The 23,780-nt window shown below is 32.2% G+C and overlaps 1 protein-coding gene across 1 annotated transcript in view; it reads right to left on the reverse strand.

Moving 5' to 3' along the window:
• Positions 1–345: 345 nt before the first annotated feature.
• CDH19 (cadherin 19) overlaps positions 346–23,780 on the reverse strand; it is a 94,291-nt gene continuing 70,856 nt past the window's right edge. Inside the window, exons 9-11 of the mRNA XM_044658088.1 lie at positions 10,488–10,605; positions 8,138–8,389; positions 346–1,457 (exon numbers count right to left, since the gene is read on the reverse strand). Coding sequence (XP_044514023.1) covers positions 967–1,457; positions 8,138–8,389; positions 10,488–10,605 — 861 coding nt within the window. The 3' untranslated portion in view covers positions 346–966. The remainder of the gene's footprint in view (positions 1,458–8,137; positions 8,390–10,487; positions 10,606–23,780) is intronic.

Consider the following 23,780-nt stretch of genomic DNA (forward strand, 5'->3'; position numbering starts at 1 on the left):
TCCTTAACACTATTACAATAAAATGACTACTGCACCTAATTTTATATTCATAATAAAAAACGTGTGCTAAGAAATCAGTCATCTTCTTAGCTCCTAATAAAAAGGAAAATGCCCTGAATTGTACAGTATTTGATTTTATTCACTATAATAGACAATGTAGCTGATTATCGTGTTTGAGATGAATATTGATTCAAGCTTACAAGTACTCCTCTTTTTTGAATCCATATAATCCCAGTGAAATGTTAATTATTAATTTAACACACTTCCCAATAGTTCATAAAAATTCAAATTTAATGATGAATAAATGTTGATACCGCATAATAGATCTTCATTTTGATACTGATAAAATTATTTTAGTTGTATCATTGGAAAAATAAATAAATATCCCATAAGTGCTTCTTTATACACATTCCCATGTCGTTTTTGTTGTGTATTTTTTTTTTACAGTCAAGTTTCCACCTTTATTATATATAACACGTATTTTTAGCATTCTAGCTTTGTTTAATCAATATAATCCTGCTGTCTGCCTCTCACTCTGGAGATGTTTTAAAGATTAATTTAGGCAGAGTATTTACAAGGGAAGAACTAGAAGAGAAAAAATATTCGAAGGGAGGAACCCAATCATTCATTTAAGTACTTCAAAGTTTTATCATGCCATTAAGATCTCCCAAGGAGACAACTTATAGAATCTGATTCTCGCTACAATTCAAGTTACTCTTTAGACCTAGGACAGGAGGCAGGCACTTAATAAGAGCCATTAACTCTTTGAGTCACTAGGAAGCAATTTAGAGGGTTGTTGCAGTAAATAATAGATTATCTTTAATAATGGCCAGAAAATCAAGAGAAGCTGATTGGCAATAGAGTCCACTTGTTTATATACATACAGTCTGCTGGTTTGTTCAATTTGGTTCACTGTGGGATCATCTATACACTATTATGCCTTTGAAAAAAAAATTCTCCAGAGACCTAATTCTTGACATGAATTCTAGACCCATACATGCTTGCTAGTTTTTTAAAGCGAGGTCCTAATTCAGTTAAGTAATCGAAATTCTGTTCCGAATCTGAAATGCTTGACTCCAGGGAACTAAGGGATCCAGCTGGTGAGCCTGTTCCCTCAAAGGCATAAGTCTGAAGAGAATCAAAGGGAGGAGCGCATGGATCTGTATTAGCCTCTTCAAGTTTGGCCAAAATGAATTCCTTGAACACGGCACTGTCGGGGCCCACCTGCAAAGATTGCCTGTATAGGCTTCGGATCTCAGTAGTGATATTTTTCCGGGTCTTTCTTGCTCTCATCACAGTGCGGGTCCGAAGGGCTGCTATATCGAAAGCTTGTGTATCTTCTTCTCCACCTCCTTCATCATCATATCTGACAATGTTCTCCCTAAAGTCTTCCCCCTTTTCAGGAAATAGAGCCTGTTTCTGTCCCTGTTTTAGGCCCAGGATGATGAACACAAAAACTGAAAAGAAAGAACACACAAAGGAAGCTTAATTAATTAACATTTTTAATATATTGACAAACTTGACCAACTTTACAAAACTCGATGTTGCTGAAAGTTCAAGCTATAAACCTTTATTATGATTAAAATGGATATAGATGGATATTAAAAGAAGTATTAATATTTTAATCAAAGCCATGTTGGTAAATATTAGATGAACACATGCCTGCTAAGATCTAATTCAAATTCCCCGCCATACCTTCTGCCCACCTGGCTCCCTCGTACCAAAAAGCTCATATCAATTAAGTCTTCTCTATTTAAGCTATGCTTTACGTTGGCTCATGTCACCACGTAAGACAGGAAGCCCGTTGAATCATGGGAAATGTAGTTTCAAAGTCCCCTAAACGTCCACAGGAAGTTTATGTCATATATCTAAATATTTTAAGGCTCAAATGAACTCCCAAATTTCCTAATAACACACCTTCCTTTATGGAATTCCAGTTTTAGGAATATAAAGTGAACAGATTTGTTATTAAAATATGTAGGGACTTGGAAAATGGAATTAAGGAAATTTAGGCATTTTTTTTTTGGCTGATGGTTTAGAGCAGTGATGGGCAAACTTTTTAAAGAGGGGGCCAAAGAAAAAGAAATGCTCATCTGTCAGTCTGTTTCTAAGGCAATTCTTTCAAAGTTTCATTGTATTGTATCCTACTCATTTTATTAGTCACATTAGGAACAATGTCATTTGGCTGGATAGAACATTTCAGGGGGCCTCATCTGGCCCGCAGGCTATAGTTTGCCCATCACTGGTTTAGAGCAACAAGTCTGACCCAATATACCTATATTATGCTGAGTTGGTGGATTTTAGCAGAAAGCACTGATAATCTATTTAAAATTTTATTTCCTATATAACCTTCAAAATCTAAAGAAAAGGGTGAATAAGTATCTTTTTTTTCCTTCTGAATTTATTTGTAATTCTTCAAATATCCCTAGAGTTGCTTTGAAATTTTTTGGTAGATTTTATTCATTAGACTTTTCTAACAGAAGAACACTATTTAAAATACTAGATTTTGAAGTAGTGTACATCTCATTTATCTAGATTCCTTTCTGGAATAATACTTTTTAAAGTATTATTATTATTACATATAATAATAAATATAAAACAATATTTATATAAATGATAGTTATAATTATGCATATATGTATAATTTATAATTATAAAATGAATAAATAGATATAATGATAAAATTATAACATAATATAGTAAAGTATTATTAAAAGTGTGTTAGTGTTTAATGGGAGGTCTTCTGATAATATCAGCTGTGCTTTTATGTATCAGGGCCTCATGTTTGACCCTTCTAGCAAGCATTAATGGAATTAAAGAAAAAAAGTACCATTAATATTATTTGCATAAAATAAACTGTTTTCAAGTATATGAATAAAATAAATAAAATAAATAAATAAAACAAAAAGAACATGAATAAAATAAAGACTTTTCAGTTCCAAAATTTAAGGTAATGTCATGTATCAAAAAAAATCATTGATTGGAATCAGAGGTTTGAATTTTGAATCTTATCTCTGCTACTTAAACATGTGACCATAAATGCCATAATCTTTTAGTCGCTTTCCTCATATGAGAATGACAAGGTTTACACTATATACCTTAAGCAATTATGTAAGGAAAGCTCAAGCCTGTAGAATTGGGTATCTATTTTATTTTTGCTTGTTTTATTTGTTATAGTTGAGTTGTTCTATATGACATTTGTTTTCTATACGGGCATATCTATATAGAAAACAATTAAATTGTTATAGAGGGCTCCCAATGAAGAGATATCCTTTACCAGTACAGATTGGCATTTGCTCTAACACATAATATCTTAGAGAGATGTCTGAGGCATTGAGTGTTTTAAGGAACACACCGAGGATCAAAAAACTCTATATGTCAAAAATAGGACTTGAATCAAGGTCTTCTTGACTCTTAGGCTGGCTTTATTCTGTACATCCATGCTGATGCTGCCTATGAAAATAGGAATTTCAATGATTATATCTTAGGGAAAACATTCTTAGGCATTGTATGTAGCCCCAAAGAAAAACAATGGAATCTGAAGACCTGAAATCTAGTCCTGGCTCTGCCACTTACATGTATGACCCAGAATATTTCATATCATTCTCTGGACTCTTATTTTCCTCAATTCTAACATGGAACCATATGATTCTAAATTGATTTTAGTATAACTCTGCTAAATTATATCTCTTTGTTGGTTAAATTTTTCAGACTGATTATATAAATAAAATATGATTGTATTAATTATCATGTAATTATGTCTAAATTACATATTATGCACTGGTGTTTTGTGCATGTATATATACATACATATCTATGTAAATAAATAATTTCTATGAAACATTTGCAGATGCCACGGATCCAGTGAGGGACCCAAAGGCTGGAAGACCTGAGTTGAATTTAGGTCTCAGACCCTTTCTGGTTCTGTGATTTTAAGTAAGTCACTTAACCACTGTTTGCCTCTGTTTGCTCATTGTATAATGTGAATAATAATAATAAAATAGAGCTTATCTTGAAGGGTTGTTGGGCTAACTGAAATAATAATTATTAAAAGCACTTAGCACAGTTCCTGGCACAAAAATAGATACTACAAAAATGCTTATTCCCTTCCTCTTTCTGTTTGGACACATGTTTTTATATATGAGTATGTATGTGTGCATTCCTAAATGCATATATATGTATGTGTACATATACCTGCATACATATACAACACATATATACACACACATGTATACACATTTCTTTTTATCTATAAGCTGAACTCTAATACACTTGACTTTGGTTTTAGTAGGATAGGCAGGACAAGGAAAAGAAGAAAGAGAAACAAAAGAAGAAGGAGAAGCCAGCTGGTGCAGTGGATAGAACCAAAAGATTTTGAGTCAAGAAGACCCGAGTTCAAATACAGCCTCTGACACTTATTAGCTGTTTGACCTAAGAAAGTCACTTGACTTCTGTCTGCTACAGTTTCTCCATATTTAAAAAAATACAGATAATAATGGCAGCTACCTCACAGGTCCTTGTTAGCATAAAATGAAATATTTGTAAGATACTACATAAACTTTAATAACTTTATAAATTCTAGGTAATTAGCAGCATTAAGTAGTAGCAGTATAGTTGTAGAAATCGAATCTCATGGGTAAAATGTTTAAAGTAATCCACATTAATCATAATGTACACTTTCAGAATTATAAAATGGGTAACAAAAAATCTGAATAGTATCCTCACAAAGCCAACAAAATATTAATGAAACAAAGGACCCCTCAGTTTAAGCCACCTTTAGAAGAAAGAGGGGAAAAAAGAAAAAAAGAAAAACTTCTCTGACAAAAGGAAAGTGAATATTGACAGATATCCTCAGATCCTACCAGAAAAACTTCTGGAATAAATAAACATCTTTTCACCAAGCAATAGTAAAGTCTAATAACTATATGACCCTAGATTTGTGGACTACAAAAGAAAATGCTGTTTCTCTATATGGAGCCTAAGAAACAACCAAGATGGTAGTGTGCAATTAAAAGGCCTTCTATGAGTGATATTTGAAAGAACTCATCCAGTAGAATTGACAGAGAAGTACAAGGAAATGGTTAATTCCAGGGAATTTGTTTATATAATCAAAGAAGTTGAGTTTTTGTTGTTATTGTTTATTTTGTCTGTTTTTTGGCTATTCAGAATCAGATTTTTGCCACTAGAAATTTGTTGTTATTTAATTGGTTCTGATTCTTTGTAACTCTATTTGGAGTTTTCTTGGCAAAGGATTTTGAGCAATTTGCCATGAGTTAAGTGACTTGTCTTAGGGTCATATAGCTAGTAAGTATCCAAAGTCAAATTTGAACTCAAGTCTTCCTGAATCTAGGCATTGTATCCACTGTGCCACATAGCTGCCTTGACACCAGAAATTACAGAAGCACTAAACACCAGGATTTAGTAATCAAATCAGATAAGGAAAGGAAATATGTAAAAATTAACCATCTATAGAATACTTATGAAAGTGTTACATGGAGGCTCAAATCATAATTATTATGTATAAAATATTTATTATCTATCATGGACAGATAGATAAGAAATTTCATAGAAAAAACAGATCTTAACCTTCTTTTGGGAACTTAACCAATTAACTATATTGGAACTAAAACACTATTATATAAAGAATTGTCATTTGCAATTGCTGGAAAATAACATTGATTTGTAAATACTTGAGGAAAACATTTTTGGGTAACTTTCTTCATAATAAATACTGATAACATCCAAGCTATATGGAATAAAAAGTTTTCCAAAAAAACCTGCAATAAGTTCTCAAAATCATGTTGGAATAAGGTGAGATAAAATTCATCCCCAATATTTGCTAATGAGTAATTATTAAGATACTTTCAGTCAGCCTATAAGAGATGAAGTTACACCCTAATATTTCTATTTAATGACAAAAAAGCTGAGATTTTATCCATCTATGTAATAATTCATAAAATATTAAATATAAAATAAAAATAACTGGGTAATGATTTGTCTTAGAACCATTTCCATCTGAGCTCATAAAATAAGAACAATCTGAATAACAATAATAATAATCACAAAAAACAATCAGCATATACTATTTTAAAAATTATAAAACTTTTTACATACATATTATTTCAATGAACAAAAACATAATATTTATGAGCAGGAGAAGCTCATAACAACTGCAAAGATGATTATGAATTTTTTTTTCACTCTCCAACTTTAATTCCCCAGGTCTCTGTTCATATAAAATGTCATTAAACTTGTTCGCTGCTCATGAAGTCACTATAGGCCCACATTGACCTATTAAGGTCCATTCTACTATGCCCACAACTGCTCCCTATTTCTGTTTCTTGACTACAGTAAGTTCTTAAAAGTACTAAATTTATGTTTTATGTTACCAGATTCATTAATTTCATTCCTCCTTGAGAAATTAAGAGATCTTCCTTGTCACTAACATCTAGGACCAAGAGGTAAAAGAGAAGTTGTACATAAAGAATTTCTTTGATTTCTTTACCAGCTCCATCTCTTTCTCTACCACTTTTTTGATTAGTTCTGTACTTATTTACTTTCTATTCTTTTTCCTGTCCTTCTATTGACCTTCCTACATGTAGTTGTAATGGAAGTCAAACTGTATTGGGAGGAAAATATACTTCTCTGTAGGTTGCTGTGTACCTTAAAGCATGTCCTAATTAAAGCATATGTAAGAAGGGAAGAATAACATTTTATCTTCTTGAAGTTAGTCACCTAGAACAGATAATCTCTCTATGTCCTTTTAAGGAGCAACGATTATGTGGACCTGTTGTTGTTTGGTCATTTAGTTGTATCTGACTTTTTGAAATTCCATGGACCTTACTACTCTCCATGGGGTTTTCTTGGCAAAGATACTAGAGTTGTCTGCCATTTCCTTCTCCATATTTGGGTCTAGTCCTCTAATATGCAACCAGTATCCCAACTTCCCTGTTTGCCAATCCTGATATTATTTTTGGATTGAATACTGTAGAGATAGATTATATATATATATATATATAGATATAGATATATAGATATATAGATATATAGATAGATAGATAGATAGATAGATAGATAGATAGATAGATAATGTGTAAATAGAAATTTTACCCCTCAACTACATTACTCAGCATCCTTTTCCCTTCATCCAGGTTATATCTTCAACGTTTGTTCATAAGGTATGTGAATTCCTCGTCCTCTCGCTCTTCTCCCCCATGTTTGGTTGGGGAACTTTGTTTTCTTTACTGAGGCTGCTACTTTCCTTTTGCTTCTATTTATTATTAATAAACTTTATAAAATGTAATAATTGGAGTATTTGAATATTAATTTTTAATCTTAAAATAATGTAACAATTAGGTGGAATATTAGATAGAGAATTGGATCTGGATTAAGGAAGAACTGAATTCAATTTAGTCTCAGATATTTACTAGTTGTATGAACCAGGGCAAGTTGTTTAATATATCTTTATTAATTTTCTTATTTGTAGAATGGGGATAATAATAATATGTACCTCCCAGGATTATTGTGAGGATCAAAAGTTTAAATGAAACTTAGAGTACTTTATAAGTGATAGAAATTATATAATTTAAAAGAAGAGAATATTGTTAGAAACAAGCTGCAATATTCTGTGACAATCACATGCAGGTATATAGACTTATATTCTCTAGTATGTAATTGGAAATCTTGAACACTTGGACTTCATCTCTCGGAATCCTTTTTCCTTCATCCACATAGAATCCTTACATATTGTAAATAAGTTTGCTGTAACCCCGCTGGATTAGCTCCCTCTTTACTCTAGCTTTTCTTATTTTCCTTTACTTCAAGTTATAATTAATAAATCTTATTCATTATAATACTTGGAGATATTGTATATGAATTTTTAAGCTTATAATAGTCATCATCTCACTGCAAAAGACTTCCTGATTTTCATTTTGGGGAGCTATTATTTCCCTAGTCAGGTTTTTGGTATCTTGAGTGGTTTTAGGTAATTTCATATATCATGACAGTAAGGAAAATATTTTCATATTCATATTGATCTGTTATCTTATATTAAAATGAACATGGAAAACTTCTTACTATATATACATTATGTCATCTTATATATGCAATTGATATCATAAAGTAATGTATTCCTCACCTAATATTATTAGGATACAGGCCAAAATTGCAATTAAACCTTCTGTGCTGAAACCCATGGAAAAGGTAAGTGCTCCATAGGTGCAGGCCTGGGTACCACCATTCTCATCACACTCACAGGCATGGATAGTAAGAGTATTTGTACTTGTAAGGGGTGGATTTCCATTGTCCGCAATTAAGATTGGCAGGTAGAAGACAGGCTGTTCCTGGCGGCTAAAGCCACTCTGACTGGTTAGAACTCCAGCTGTATTATCTGAAAATAAATGCAGAAACACAACTTAACAAATATTCCTTTCAATAAAAGTACAAAGAGGGACAGCTCATCTGATAGTAGAAAAAGCAAAGCAAATATTGATTTCTGACATGGAAACATACATTGAGTCATCAGGAATCTTAATCAATTACATTATTATCTTAATCATAATTTTATAGATTATGTATTCATTTACAATTATTTTTCAAATTTTCATTTTGTATCACACAACTATATGAAACAGGGAATAAAATTATATTTTGTTAATTAATACATCATGACTCAAAGGCTTACAAAGATTGAATGACGCTCTTCTCCTATTTAAATTACCTCATTTCTTTACTTTCTCATATCCATGAGTATGAACTATTCCTATTCAAACACATGGAAGATTTCTTTTAATAGCTGGACATGTTTGCCTAAGTTCTATCATTAAATAAACAATAATCAGTTAAAAATGCCAAGATAACATTAAGGACAACTCTGGAAATCCAGTTATTTGTAGCCATAAGAAAATTTAATGATTTCTATTTTTTTAAACTTTAAATAAAATATTATGTCTATTTCTTAAGTTAAGAAAACTTCTTTCCTATTTAACATAAAATGATCTTTGAAAAGTGGTTACATTAATTTAATAATTAACCAAGTCAATAAGAGATGTATCTTTTAGTAGAATTTGAAATTATGAATCTATGATTCAAAAAAGAGAGACTGTGGTTTTTTCCTAGGCTTATTTAATCTGTTGTAAAACAGTTTTGTCTTCAAGAACAGATTCAAACAAAGTCCTTAATAATATTGTATTTTAGCATTTGAATCAATATAAGAACCACATACTAACAGAAAACACAGAAAACTTCCATACAAAGCCATCAAGAATGAATGTTCATGGTTTAGATGCTATGACAAATTAAATAAATGTCCACAGTCATTTCTCATGTAGATGCAGTAGAAAGAGTATATATAGGTACTGGAATCAGAAGATCTAACTAGTTTCAAAACCAGCCCCTGAGAAATATTCTCTCTGTTTCCATGGATGAATCACTTAATCACTTTTTTAGCTTTCTTACTCATTTGGAAAAAGAATGTTTTATAGACCAAATAGTCTCTGAAGCACTTTCTACCTCTAGGGTTATGATCTTATGATCTTAAGCTATGGACTTTCATTGTTAACCTTAGTTTTAAAACATTATACTTTTGCTGAGATACTTGTTCATTAAGAGCCAGAAGAAAATCTCTATTACTCATTATTTGAGAAAAGTTAAAATGAAAGATGGTTATCTAGTCATTTCTTTTTGGTTTTGATAACTAATTTTAGGGGTAGAGAAATCAAAGAAATTGAGCTATTCAAGTATTGTACTTTTATAAACATTGATTATAAAATAAAGTGTTTTTTTAAAAAAATGTTTCTACATATACCCTTTTTCTCTTTAAAAAAATGTTTGGTTAAACAAGGACATTTTAAGAACAATTTTGTTTGAATATGTTGTCATGCATTATTTAAAGTAGGATTATTAGCCACACCTTTTACTGGAGCATTGAATTCATTTTGAAAGGGTGAAAGAAAGGTCAACGATAGCTCTTTTTCTGCCATTTAAAGAATACAGGTAAAATAATTCCAGAGACAATTGTAGCTACCAATTAATGATTATAAATGCTTTTTTTAGTATATCAACCCAATATGTCAAAGAAACAGTTATATATCTAACCTTTTCACAGTTAAAGGTAGAAAATAGAATTACTTAAAGACATAAAATAAATCCACACCAGTACTGAAATTAACACTTTAAAGGACTCGGTTCTTTTACCTTTTAGAGTTCATATGACATACCAAGACAGACATCTCCTACAAATTTAAGGGGAAAAAAAACCCAACAACTTTCTCCTTTGGATCAATTTAAGAGAAACAGTCCAAATAATTCATAATACCATATTAAACATGTTGGTACTCCATTTTCATTCTCATTCCTGTGACCTAATTTCCAACATTATATTGCAATGAGGGGAAAAATAGTTTGCAAAACATGGTGTTATAAAGTCCATTATACACATGCATCTTTCATGAAGAAAAGTGTGAAAGGCTGAATGTGAGTGACACTACCTTTATTATCTCTGACAATAAAACTTAAGTTGCTTGTGGCTTCTGAAGACAGATTGAAGGAAAACAGATGGTCTTCTACAGAGGCATCCCTATCTACAGCACTGATGGTCTGAATTAGCTGGAAAACAAAAGAAATAAACAAAAAAATTGGCATATATCCACCTTCCCTAATCTTTTAACATCCCCATTACTATAAAAAAAGAATCTGAATATTAGCCATTATGATCTGCTGATGTTATAGTTTCCCTGCTTATATCGACAGCATAACTGGCAAGGTTGTTGGCTTTCTAATGTATTTTCTAAAGTGCTATTCTACTCTAGGTTTTCTATTGATTCAAAGAAAGAATGCATTAAAAACTTGAGGACAATGCAAATCATTTCCTTAGACCATAAGTTCCTAGCAAAAATCTGTCACATTAAATCATTTCTTCTTTGTATTTAATCAATTGATAGAATTCTGAACAAAATATTTCATTTATTTCTCATTTCCTCCAAGACCATGAAAGCGTGGCTCAAAACAGGTCATTTTAATCAAAGAAACAGATTGAAATACAGTATAAATGTATACATATACACATATGTATATACATATACACCCAATTTATAGAGCAGAGTTAACTATCCTTTATGTGCACATATTCATTCATGCTAAAATCAAAATTAGGTTATGGAAATTATTGTTTTGATTTTCAAGAATTTTAAAAATCAGCATATCACAAAAGGCATTACAAGAAAGATTAAAAACCTATTATTTATCTCTTTTAAAAATGCAGTCATATCATCTATCTTGAAGAAAAATCAGCTTTAGATATAAAATAATTTAAGCACTTATTTATAAATAAATATTTTAATTACTTTCATCATATATTGTTATTCCTGAAATCATTAAGATTAATATGAATTTTAAATATAGATCTAAGGGAAGGAAATTCATTTTTCAATACCTGTGATTCTTTCCTTCCAATCTATATCAAGGCTGAGAGAAGGGCAAAATAATGTGGTCATATTGTTTCACTAGAGAGAATCAGTGGATGGAAGTTCAACCTGACATGTTTATAGGGACTTGTTTCCTTTGAACACAGTATTCTTTCAATGGCTTTGGCTTATGATTTGGTCTTGACTTGGTCATAGATAATTTGGGATAGTAGCTACCTACTATGAGCATATGCTGGCTAATTTACTAAAATGCCAAGATTAGCCTGCCTTTTCAAATTAGAAGAGCTTATCCTCTTCTGTCCCTTTGCTCAAACCATGCTGTGAATGACCTTCCTTCAACTTATATTGCTGTCAATTGATACTCCTCTCTTTCAAGTCCAACTAAAATGTTATCTCTTTTCCTCACACTCTATCCCTCCAAGGAAATTTTTTCTTCCAAAATTTTTCATAATGTTTCCCCTAAATTCTCCTCTATTCTTATAACTGTTATTCTCTTTTTCATTATATTTATTAGTATGTACATATTGTGAAAGTATTAGGTTCTTGACAGCAGGGTCTGTATTGTAATCATCATTTTAGCTTCAAAATTTAGCATGGTGCATTGCTCCTAGGAGGCTCTTCGTATTTGTTTGACAACTGAAATGGAAAAAAGTATGTACTATGCACAAAGAAATATGTAAGAAGAAGGAAGGAATCACCAACTATGTGACAGATATTGTACCAAGGGATTCATAGATATTTCACTTGTTCTTCCCAAGAAGATTGGGATCCTTATCTCCATTTTACAGTTTAGGAAAGAGGCAGATAGATGTTAAGGAACTTGTTCAGGGTTACAGAATGATTAAATACCTGAGGCCACATTTGTATGGAGATCTTCCTCATTCCTGATTTAGCTCAATGTACATTCCTTATGCCTATGTATATCACAATATAGCAAAGGGTATCCAGGAATTATTTTGCAGGACAGGATAGGGGTATAAGCTCATGTACAAATCAGCTTCAAAGATTATAAAAGAAGGAATCTCAGAAGGCTTTTTGGAGGTTGACCTTGAAGAATGAGTAAGATTTAAAGAGTTGGATATAAAGAAGGAAGACATTATATGCATAAGAAATAGAATGAATACTAAAAGAAATTATTAGTTATGTGTAAAAAAATGACAGTTTGTCCAGTTTGTTTAAAGCACAACATATATTTAGAGGAATACTTTGAAATAAAGCAGAGACAGTTGATAGATCGAAGAGTCTTTCAATATAGACCAAGTAAGAAATTTTTAATTTATTCTGTATTCAGAAGCCACTAGGTGGATAAAATTTTGTTCTTAAAGGCCATTAGACCTGAGAGTGAATTCTTTCTCAGAGAACTACCACTATGTTGCCACCTTGATAGTTTCTTAAACTTCCACTGCCTCAGTTTCCTTATGTGTAAAATATGGATAATATTACCCACTTTATGGGATTGATGTGAGGGTCAAATAAGATAACATGTGTAAAATGCTTTGCAAAACAGATTACTATATAAATGTTGGATTATTTACCATAGTATCTGTGGAACCTAGAAAGAGTCAGAATTAAAAATCCTGACCCCTGTATGACATTATGGGCCCAACCCTTATATGACATTATGGTGAAATAGAATTATCCACAGGAATCCCAAACCTTGCAGACCTCCAGTCTCCCAGGACTGACCTTATTACCTACCTTGAAGACCTTCCCCTTCTCCCCAGGATCTCCTCCCTGCAGATATTCCCCTTATCTACAAGATTTCCTAACCTAAGGACATTCCTCTACCCTGTTCCATTCTGAGGACTATTCCATAAAAACTCTAGTCCAGGCACAGCTCGGGGTCCCTCACTAACTTTTTTTTTTATTAATTCTTTTTTTTGTTTAAACCCTTAACTTCTGTGTATTGTCTCATAGGTGGAAGATTGGTAAGGGTGGGCAATGGGGGTCAAGTGACTTGCCCAGGGTCACACAGCTGGGAAGTGTCTGAGGCCAGATTTGAACCTAGGACCTCCTGTCTCTAGGCCTGACTCTCAATCCACTGAGCTACCCAGCTGCCCCGCCTCACTAACTTTTACTGAGAGACCCTAGCTCCCGCTAGACAATGAAGTCCCTTTGCATCTTGCATTGTTGGCTCAAGACTCATTTATTGGGATACTTCTCTGGGCATAACAGTATCATAGAAAGTATATTAGTATAAAGGTACTTTCAGTAAAGGAAAAATAATAGCATTATTATGAGCATAAAGTTAATTTTCCTTGCATTATAAAGAATATGTTAGAGAAGACTGAAAAGTAGAAGGGTTACACTGGAAACAAAATGAAAAGATTAGAACAATGTGGACAATCTAGAAAACATGAAATTTACAGGAATGGATTTCAAGTCATATTTAGTTTGAAAACACGAATTTCACTGATATAGTACTGGATAGGAGGAGATGTCATTTTATAGTTCATCATATGAAAAATATATTGGGGTTTTAGTGGTCCGGAAAGTCTCTCTGAGTCAACTGTCTGAGATGGCAGTAAATGTACACCTCTGATTTTATTTCTGTAAGGAATTTCCTGGCATAGAAGCACTCTCCATTGAAGTAGACTAGTAAGTTCTCTGTAATTATCATTATAAAGAATTACTTGAGGGAACTGAGAGGATAACTTGCCAAGAGTCACATAGCTGTTGTGTCAGAAGGAAAAGTCCAACAACTTACAACTTTTGGTTCTCAAGTCTTTCCATTTCCCAGTCTATTTTTGAATCAGTTTCTAAAGGAATCTTCTTAAAGCACAAGTCTGATCATATCATTCTCCTACTCAATAAACTATAATGACTCCTTTTACTTTTGGAATCAAACCCAAAATCATCTGTTGATTTTTAATAGCTTTCACACCCTGGCTGTTTGTTGACTTTCTTTTCTCCTTACCCTTTTTGATCCAGGGACTAGTTTTCCTTGTTCTTCCCCAAACAATACCCCATTCCCAACTTTGTGCATTTTTAATGGCTATTACCAAAGAATGTAACTTTCCTCCATTTAATCTCCACCTCCAGGATTCCTTAGATTCCTTCTAGTTTTATGTAAAAATCTGACTTTCTGCAAGAAGGCTTTCTTGGTCCCTCTCTGTGATAGCACCTTTCCTCTGAGATTATCTCTAATATATCCTGTACACATCTTACATGTGTAGAGTTGTTTATAACTTGGCTCTCCCCCACCAATTGTGAACTAAATACCACATGTTAGAAAGATTATACACTTTGATCAGATCATATTTATAAGAAGGATAAAACATTGGCTCAGCATGAGGCTCAGTAGAGTGAATCATTTTAATGATATAAATAATAAAAAAATCTTATATTAAATCAATCGGTACTAATTTTTTTTTACAAAATATAATACTCATTTCTAACGAAAACTCTAAAAATCACATAGAAGAAAATAACTTTACTTAATATAATACATTTTAAGCTTTTTAGTTGTGTCTTACTCTTCATGCCCCATTTGGGTTTTTTTGGCAAGGACACTAGAAGGGTTTGCCATTTCCTTCTCTGGCTCATGTATAGATGGGAAACAGAGACGAACAGGGACAAGCATTTTGCCCAGGCTCACACAATTAGTAAGTTAGCTTTAGACAAATCAGATTTGAACCTGGATCCTCCTGACTTCAGAACTGGCACTGTATCCACTGAAATACCTACATGGATTAATATAGGAAACAGTATTTGTCTAAATATAAGATCAAGTATAAAAAGTGCATAGAATTTAGAGGCTTTTTCAGAAAATCAAGGGTAAGGAAACCATGTCCATTACTAAACTGCTATTTAAGATAATTCTATAAAATGATAGGAGAGTGATAGCAATAAAATAAGAAAAGAAATGGAGGGAATAAGCATAGTTGGTATACTTAGAAGAACACAGAAGTCAATTAAAATAATTGAAATTAACAATTCAATAAAATAAAAACTGCATGAGATTTAAGCATTCCTGTTTGCAACCACAAAAACCAATAAGAAGACCTAAAAAAGAGAAGTCTCATTCAAAGTAACTACAGAAATTTTAAAACATTTGAAGAGTATAATTTTCAAAATACTCTAAGGTACTGTATGGATCTAACTATAGAACTTTCATTGAAAGAATTCAGACAAGCTAAATAGAGAAGCACTAATTGCTCATGGATAGGTTGAACCAATATGATAAAAAATGCAAACAAGGAAAAATTCATATGGAGGAAAAAATAGTCAAGAATTTCAAAGGGAAAATCAATTAAGAAGTTTAGGGAGAATAATGAATATCCCTGAAATGGTCATATTATTTGAATTTGCATTCTATATCTCCATTAGGTCAAAACTAATTACCATATTTTGCATAATTATAATTTCATAATTATGTAAATTAAAATATATTTACCTCACCATGGGATTAATTTTTCAGATGAATTAGAACCTAATTGTAATGAAAGAATTGAGAAAGAAGAGGATGTACCTATATCAGATATATAATGATACTACAAATCAGTATACATTAAAATGATTTGTTACTGGTTAAAATATCAAAGAAGGCAATAATTGGAACAGATTTAATACATTGAACAAAGAAGCTATCACACTTAATAGTATAGTGTTTGATGAAATCAATGAACTGAATGACAAAGGAAAACACTCATTATTTGATTAAAAAAGCTTTGGGGCATAAGTATGATAGAAATTAGCTTTAAATCAATATTTCACACTATATGCCAAGATTGCCTCTAAACAGTTATGACTTAGGTAGAAATAGTTCATTTCAAACAAATTAGATGAAGAATGTAGCAAATTATTTTCTCTTACTCAGATAAAGAGTTCATGATTGAACAAATAACAGGATAAAATAAAACACAGGATAAAATGAATTTAAAATTAATAATTTTCTCACAAATAAATTTAATACACTAAAATTAGAAGAGAAATGCATAACAGGAAAAATTATTTGCAACAAATTGCACTGATAAAGCTCCCTTTTCCAAATCCTATGAAGAACTGATACAAAATAAATGTCTTAAGAGCCATTCTCCAATAGATAAATGGTTAAACAATATATGGAATTCATTGTCAAAGGAAGAAACTCAAGATACCCAATTTTTTTTCAGTTATCCAAATCACTAATAGGAAAATAAAAAATTGAGATTCTACCTCAGTTCTTTCAGACTGGCAAAGTGATATATGAGGGAAATGACATTAAATTTTATATAAAATAAATTTTATATGCTATTTTTCAAAAACTCTATCGATGCATTGTTTCCAGGTCTTTATGCAAATCTTCAAACCCTCTTCGTGACTTTTTATCATGGTAGTTTTTGAAGCCTGCCCTTAGAAATATGCTTTAATGCTTCTGCTTTTCCTCCCTTAGTTCTTCTGAAGGCATTGCCTGACTCATGTACTATTATGCATAAATTCTGAAATGCAATTCTTTTAAATATTCTATGAGAATGTAGATATTTATGGTAGTTATAGAAAATTCAAGGTTTTTTAATGGTTCAATTTTATATTTCATATGGCATTTGAATTCCTAACATCATTTCTTATTTATGGTCATTTGAGACACAAGTATTATTTTTGTCATCTATTCCAATAGTAGATAGAATTTCTTAAGTCCGTGTTTAGTTCAGACTTTAAATATTTTTATTTTCTTTCATTTCATTTCTTCTTAAATTTGTGATGTCTCCTCAAATGTAACCCTTTTAAAAATCTAACCTTTTAGATGAAGTTATTTTTTATAATTGCCTTGGTTTGATTGGTAATAGCAGTTCTTTTGATAGTAGTAAACAACTGGAAACTGAAAGGATACCCATCACCTGGGAAATGGCTGAACAAGTTGTGGTATGTGTTTTTAATGGAATTCTCTTGTGCTATATAAGAAATGACAAACAAGAGGATCACAAAAATATCTGGACTGCCTTATATGAAGTAATACAAAGTGAAGTGAGCAGAACCAGGGAAACATTGTACACAGTAACAGCAATAATGTATAATGATCTACTGTGAATGAATTAACTATTATCAGCAATGCAAGATCTAGGACAACTCCAAGGAACTCAAAGAAAAAGGCTATCCACTGACATGGAAGGGACTGATGGATTCTAAATGCAGATTGAAGTATGCCATTCTTCACTTTTTTTTTCCAGGAATTTTTCTCTCATGTAAGCTATATGTTGTTTTCTTTTATAACATGCTGCATATGGAAATATACATTGTATGATAACACATATACAAGCTATATAAATCTGAGTTCCTACAAGCCTTTTTCATCGTATGCTTATGTTGTTATTAATGTTGTTAGCATTATTTAAGAAATAGTCAAACATGTTTTGAGTCTTTTAATCTTTTACTGTAACATAGACAATAAATAAGGAGTTACATGAAATAACTTTTAATAGAAGATGAAATACTGGGAAGCCCTGGCTGGGAACTATTTCCACAGACAATCTGATCCCTTCCATAAGTCACCAAACTGTTACAATTAAAATGGATACAGATGGATATAGATAAAAGTATTAATCTTTTAATTAAAACCATGTTAGTAAAAATAAAGAAGACCATGCACCTGCTAAGATCTAATTCAAATTGCCCACCTTACCTTCTGCCACCTGGCTGCCTCATACCAAAGAGGGCGTTCCAATCAAGTCCTTTCTATTTAAGCTACCCTTTACATTGGCTCATGTCACCATGTAAGATATGAAACCCTTTGAATCATGAGAAATGTAGTTTCAAAATCCCCTAAATGTCCACAGGAAGTTTATGTCATATATCTAAATATTTAAGGCTCAAATGAACCCCAAAATTCCATTATCACAGTTAACATGGAATTTATTCAAAATGTAGGCTGTAGAAATATTTATTAACTAGAAGTGAGGGTGTCAATTCTTTGAGAGCAGAGTTTATCCCATATCTATTTTTACATTTGCAACACTAGAAGAGTGCCTATCCCCTAGCGCTGTCTCAAAAATATTTTTTGGATTAAATTGATGAATTAATCCAAATGTCTAGACAAAAAGAAAATTATAGTGTAGATAAAAATTCCATTGTGCTCTACTCTACATGTGAAGTAAAGAAAAGAAAGTAACTAGGAAAGTGAGGGGAATTATTATGAGATGGTTGAAAGAACTGAGGTTTGGGGAATGCTTGGTTTCAAAACTCAAATAGTCTCAATATTTAACAACTAAATCTTTACCTCCAAAGACATACAAAACTCGCAGAGACATAACATTATGGTCAATGGATAGCTCTTCTGAAAATATAATAACCAAATTATTAGTTCTCTGTTATTATATTTCTGATTGCTTCATAAAGCTCATGTATCATCTTTCTATAAAGTGAGTGATTTTTTTTTCTGGGAGGAGTGTATAGACCTCTAATTTCATTGGTATACTTCTAGGAAGAAAAAACTATCTACTAATGGAGATATATAACATCATTTCAGAGACTTGACTGGGGAATGCAAAAGTTTTACTAGCCCAGGGTCACATAGTCAATATATGTTAGAAAAGGAACCTGAATCTCCTACATCTCCCTGACACTTGGACTGGCTCTGAATCCACCAAATCTTGATGCCTCTTCTGTCAACTCATCAAAAAATAACTGATGATAAAGAAGTTTTAAAATTTCACAGAAAAGCAAAGAAAAATTTTTCTCAGTGTCAGTCTACTAATATGTATTTATTTATAAACTACAGCTATCTGTTATTTATCTAATCAATTACTTCCATGTTCTGTATATGTGTGCACACTACAACCTCTAGCAAAGAGTTGAGTCATGGCATGTTTGTGTTGTTATATTTTTCTTAGTATTACTTGAGATAGTTCAAAGTGCCTTTAGTCTTGTGATCTTTGTTTTATTTGTAATTCTGCCCAAATTGGAAAGAGAGAAATCTCAAATGGAATCAACTCTCAGAGTCTAGTAAAAGTTTGGAGGAATTCTGGAGGTAAGCAGAATTGGGAGGTATCAGTCATCCTATGGAAAAAAAGTCTGCATGATAGCAATATGTGTCACATTTACAGTTCCCTTCTTCAGGATCCAGAGAGCTAACCTATAAATGGACAAGTAGAAAGGTATGTGACTGTGGGGGTCACAGAAGTACTGAGAACTGAGAGAAAAACAAATAAAACAAAAACAAAAGCCAGATACACTGCCTTTATATTACTCTTGTTTAATTACTTTTTATTTGATTAAAGAATACATTTGATGAATTTAATATTATTTCTCATAAGTATCTGTAGCTAACTTTGTCCTTTTATTGTTTGTGGTCCCTTTGTTTATACCATGAGGGTGCAATAGGAGCCACAAAAGAGAGATGGCTTTTCTAATGCAAAACAAAGAATTCAAATGCCAATCAATTTTAGAGAAATTTGCTCTCCAATTAGGGGCATAAGAACTAGCCATTCTCTATATTTCCAAAGACAGATTTAATCTGAATACAGGTTAAATTTTATAAATCTTATCGAAAGGGAAGAGTTTAAGGGCGTGTGTGTTTGCATGTAAATACATATATGGGTAAATGTATAAGTTTATGGATGCTTCTTTATAGAGAGACTGCATGTAATATAGTATATACACATATATTACTAATGTAATATATATATGTATATATATATATGTTCTAGAGGGCATATATACATTATAGTTGGAATGTGCCTTAGTGATATATTAGAAATGTACATGGATGTAGGTGTACATATATGTAAAACATGCATGCACATAATGTATATATACATGTATTTTAACAGATGGTATATTTCACTACAAAAGTTTTCAGAACGTCAATGGCGAAATTTTCAAAATCTTCCAAAATCACATATAAAAGTTGTTAACCTTCAATAGAATCTTGAAGTAAGAGAAACATCATTCTTGGTTTATAGTACATTTTATCGTACAACTTTTGTTCACTTGCTTAAGGTACATAAAATAATCCCATAAAAGAATGTTGAAATTGTATAAAGTACTATGTTAGGAAGTTAGAAAACCTTCATTCTAGTAGCAATTGTGCCACTAATTTGATTCATATGTTTGGGCAAGTCAATTGACATAGATGAACCAGATGATTTTTAATATCTGTTCCAGCTCTCTAACATTCCATGAACTTTTTTACTATTTATAGAATTCATTCACTAAAGTGCTTAATACAACAGTTTATCACATTCAGAAAAATAAATAACCTTGAACCTATTTTAATAATACAATAATCTAATAATATAAACAAGTGGGGAAAATCTAGAGGAAAAACAAATTTTTCTTATAAATGATCCCTTCCATATTGTGAGTTAGGGACTCAGCACATCTGGAATCAGGAAAATCCACGCCCTTGATGTCCTTGAAGTTAAAAAAAAATGTAACTAATTAAGGTATGGCCTTTATAAGATGGCTATAGATTGGTCTGGAATCTAATTGCCATGAATCCTGTTGCTTTGAGATTTATTAATCTGGTTGCTCTAATAATCTAGGAGGTTAAACAGAAGTTTGCTTTTGTTTTTTAATTGTATTTTTTAAAACCCTTACCTTCCTTCTTGTAATCAATACTATATATTGGTTCCAAGGCAGAAGATTGATAGGGACTAGAACCAATAGGGGTTAAATGACTTGCCCAGGATCATATAGCTAGAAAGTGTCAGAGGTCAGATTTGAATCGAGGATATCTCATTTCTAGGCCTGTTTAGTTGCTTTTAACACACTTTTTTTTCTGTCTAAAACATCTTTTAGTTTGCTTTATTAGATAATTTGATGTCCAAAAATATAAAATGCTTGGTTAAACTGCTAAATATGTGAAAACCATTTCTTTGCTTGACTTACTCTGAATCATTTCAATCATGTTGCCATGGTGATAATACTATATATAAAAATATTTCCAATATAAATTAAAATTATATATTAATCCATTAAATGATTTCTAAATTCCTCTGAAATGAATAAACTAAAATAAATTTGTTTTACAAAATGAAGTTAAGGATGAATTTATCAATGTAATAAAATTATACTCAACCATACACAGAATGTTGAAACTTACAAAATTCTTCCATTGTAACAACTCTGTGAAATATGTATGAGGTATTATTTTCTCCATTTTACACAAAAGGGGAGTGAAACCCAAGGAATTTAAATAACTGTTTCATTATCCCATAAATAAGAAGCATAAAATAATATTCAAATCCAAATTTCTTGATTATTTATCTTAGACTCATTTTTTTTGTTTTTTTTTAAACCCTTGAACTTCGGTGTATTGTCTCATAGGTGGAAGATTGGTAAGGGTGGGCAATGGGGGTCAAGTGACTTGCCCAGGGTCACACAGCTTGGAAGTGGCTGAGGCCGGGTTTGAACCTAGGACCTCCTGTCTCTAGGCCTGACTCTCACTCCACTGAGCTACCCAGCTGCCCCCAGACTCATTTTAACATCATATATATCAAAACAAAGACAACTGACATCTAAAATATTTCTTATTAACTTATTTTCAAACATATTGAGTTGAATGGTGATAATTTTTTCCAGCTGTTGATGATGGAGAATTTGTTCAGGTTTATAAATAAATATTATTTTCCCCTCAATAAACTTCCTCACATAAGTAATACCTGACATGGTTAGCTTTTTTTTAAAACTGGGAATCATATTTATTTCTTTTTTCAATGCAACTCTTACATTTTACAAGAATGGATATAATTATGACAATACAATTACAGTCCATGTCATCTGAAAGCAAACACTCTTTGTAATTATTTAAAAGAGCCTTTTAAAAATAATAATGCAAAGGTCTGTGCTATAGAAGCAGTCATTGACAATGCATTATAACCAAAAGACTTACTCTGATTTCAAAGACTAATCATACTTTCAGAGTATGAACCACTGGACTTAACAAACATCATTTTGTAATTGCTCTTTGCATCATTCTTAGCTTTGGGGTATTCCATTTCCTCTGGCTTCTTAGAATTCAATAATGTAGATCACTGACGATGCTTTAATTTATATAATATTCAAACATTCAGGCATCATTTTAGACCATCTTATCATTGCCTTGACTCCACTGCCTTACTTATCTTCATATGGACCAGTACTCTCCACACAAGACCTCCAGAATCCACACCATATAATAATTATTCTACTTAGTAGAAAAACTCCCACCACAAGACTCAATAAATGCAAACTTATTTAGTCCTTTATGTTTAGCTGTCCATGTTTTATCTCAGTCAGACAGCTGCTCACCTGGGCTATATTGTCATATGTCCTACCAAACCTCACCCCCTCTGCTTTCCACTTCCTGCTTAGGGCCCTCAAACAGGTAACAAGTTATGATTTTATAGCACATTAACTAATTGTCTTTTAGATTAACTCAACTTCCCTATGAATCCCCTGACCAAAACAAGATGTACCCTGACCACCACTTTTCTATATTAGAAGTCTTATTCTTTTAGAGGTTAAGTTCCTTGAATGCAAGAATTATCTTGACCTTTCTATTTATATCCCCAACACTTAGAATGACTTATTTTGGGGATTTATGAGAAAGAACACTATCCGCCTTTAGAGGAAGAACTGGGGGAGTAGAAACACAGAAGAAAAATAACTGCTTGATCACATGGATCAATGGAGATATGATTGGGGATGTAGTCTAAATGATCACCCTAATGCAAATATTAATAACATGGAAATAGGTCTTGATCAATGACACATAGAAAACTCAGTGGAATTACACATTGGGTAGGGAGGGCTGGGGGGAGGGTAGGGAAAGAACGTGAATCATGTAACCATGGAAAAATAATTAACTAATTAAATGAAATTTTCTAAATTAAAAAAAAAGAATGACATTTTCCTTTATGCTAGAAGGGGACCTAAATGACATCACCATGTGTTATCTTTTGACTCATTCATAAATTGGATATAATAAGGCAGAGTTGCACAAAATCATCAGCCTCACTTGCTTTTACAGAGTTATGAAAGTTCATTGGAAAGACAAATGCCAAGATGACTAATGATAGCTTGGGATACACAGAATAAACTTAGCTTCTTCAGTGTCCACCTCTAAGCTCTCCACAACTCATGTTTCTACTCCCTTCACAGCATTTGGTACTAAGTGTTCTCATCTATTCTTTCAACCAACAGAAGACAGCCCCCCACTTATTGAGAGGTTTGAAACCTGTTTGTTACCCTCAACCTAATTTAGCCTTCGTGCCTAGATGGTTTACTAGGCTGTAGCTGCTGGGCATGCTAGACCTTCTTGGAGCCACAGGTGAGTGATGAGAAGCAGGCAAAAAAAAAATATGAGAGAGAGAGAGAGAGAGAGAGAGAGAGAGAGAGAGAGAGAGAGAGAGAGAGAGAGAGAGAGAGAGAGAGAGAGAGAGAGAGAGAGAGAGAAGA

Source organism: Gracilinanus agilis, chromosome 1 (assembly GCF_016433145.1).
Source record: "Gracilinanus agilis isolate LMUSP501 chromosome 1, AgileGrace, whole genome shotgun sequence".
Lineage (NCBI taxonomy): Eukaryota > Metazoa > Chordata > Mammalia > Didelphimorphia > Didelphidae > Gracilinanus > Gracilinanus agilis.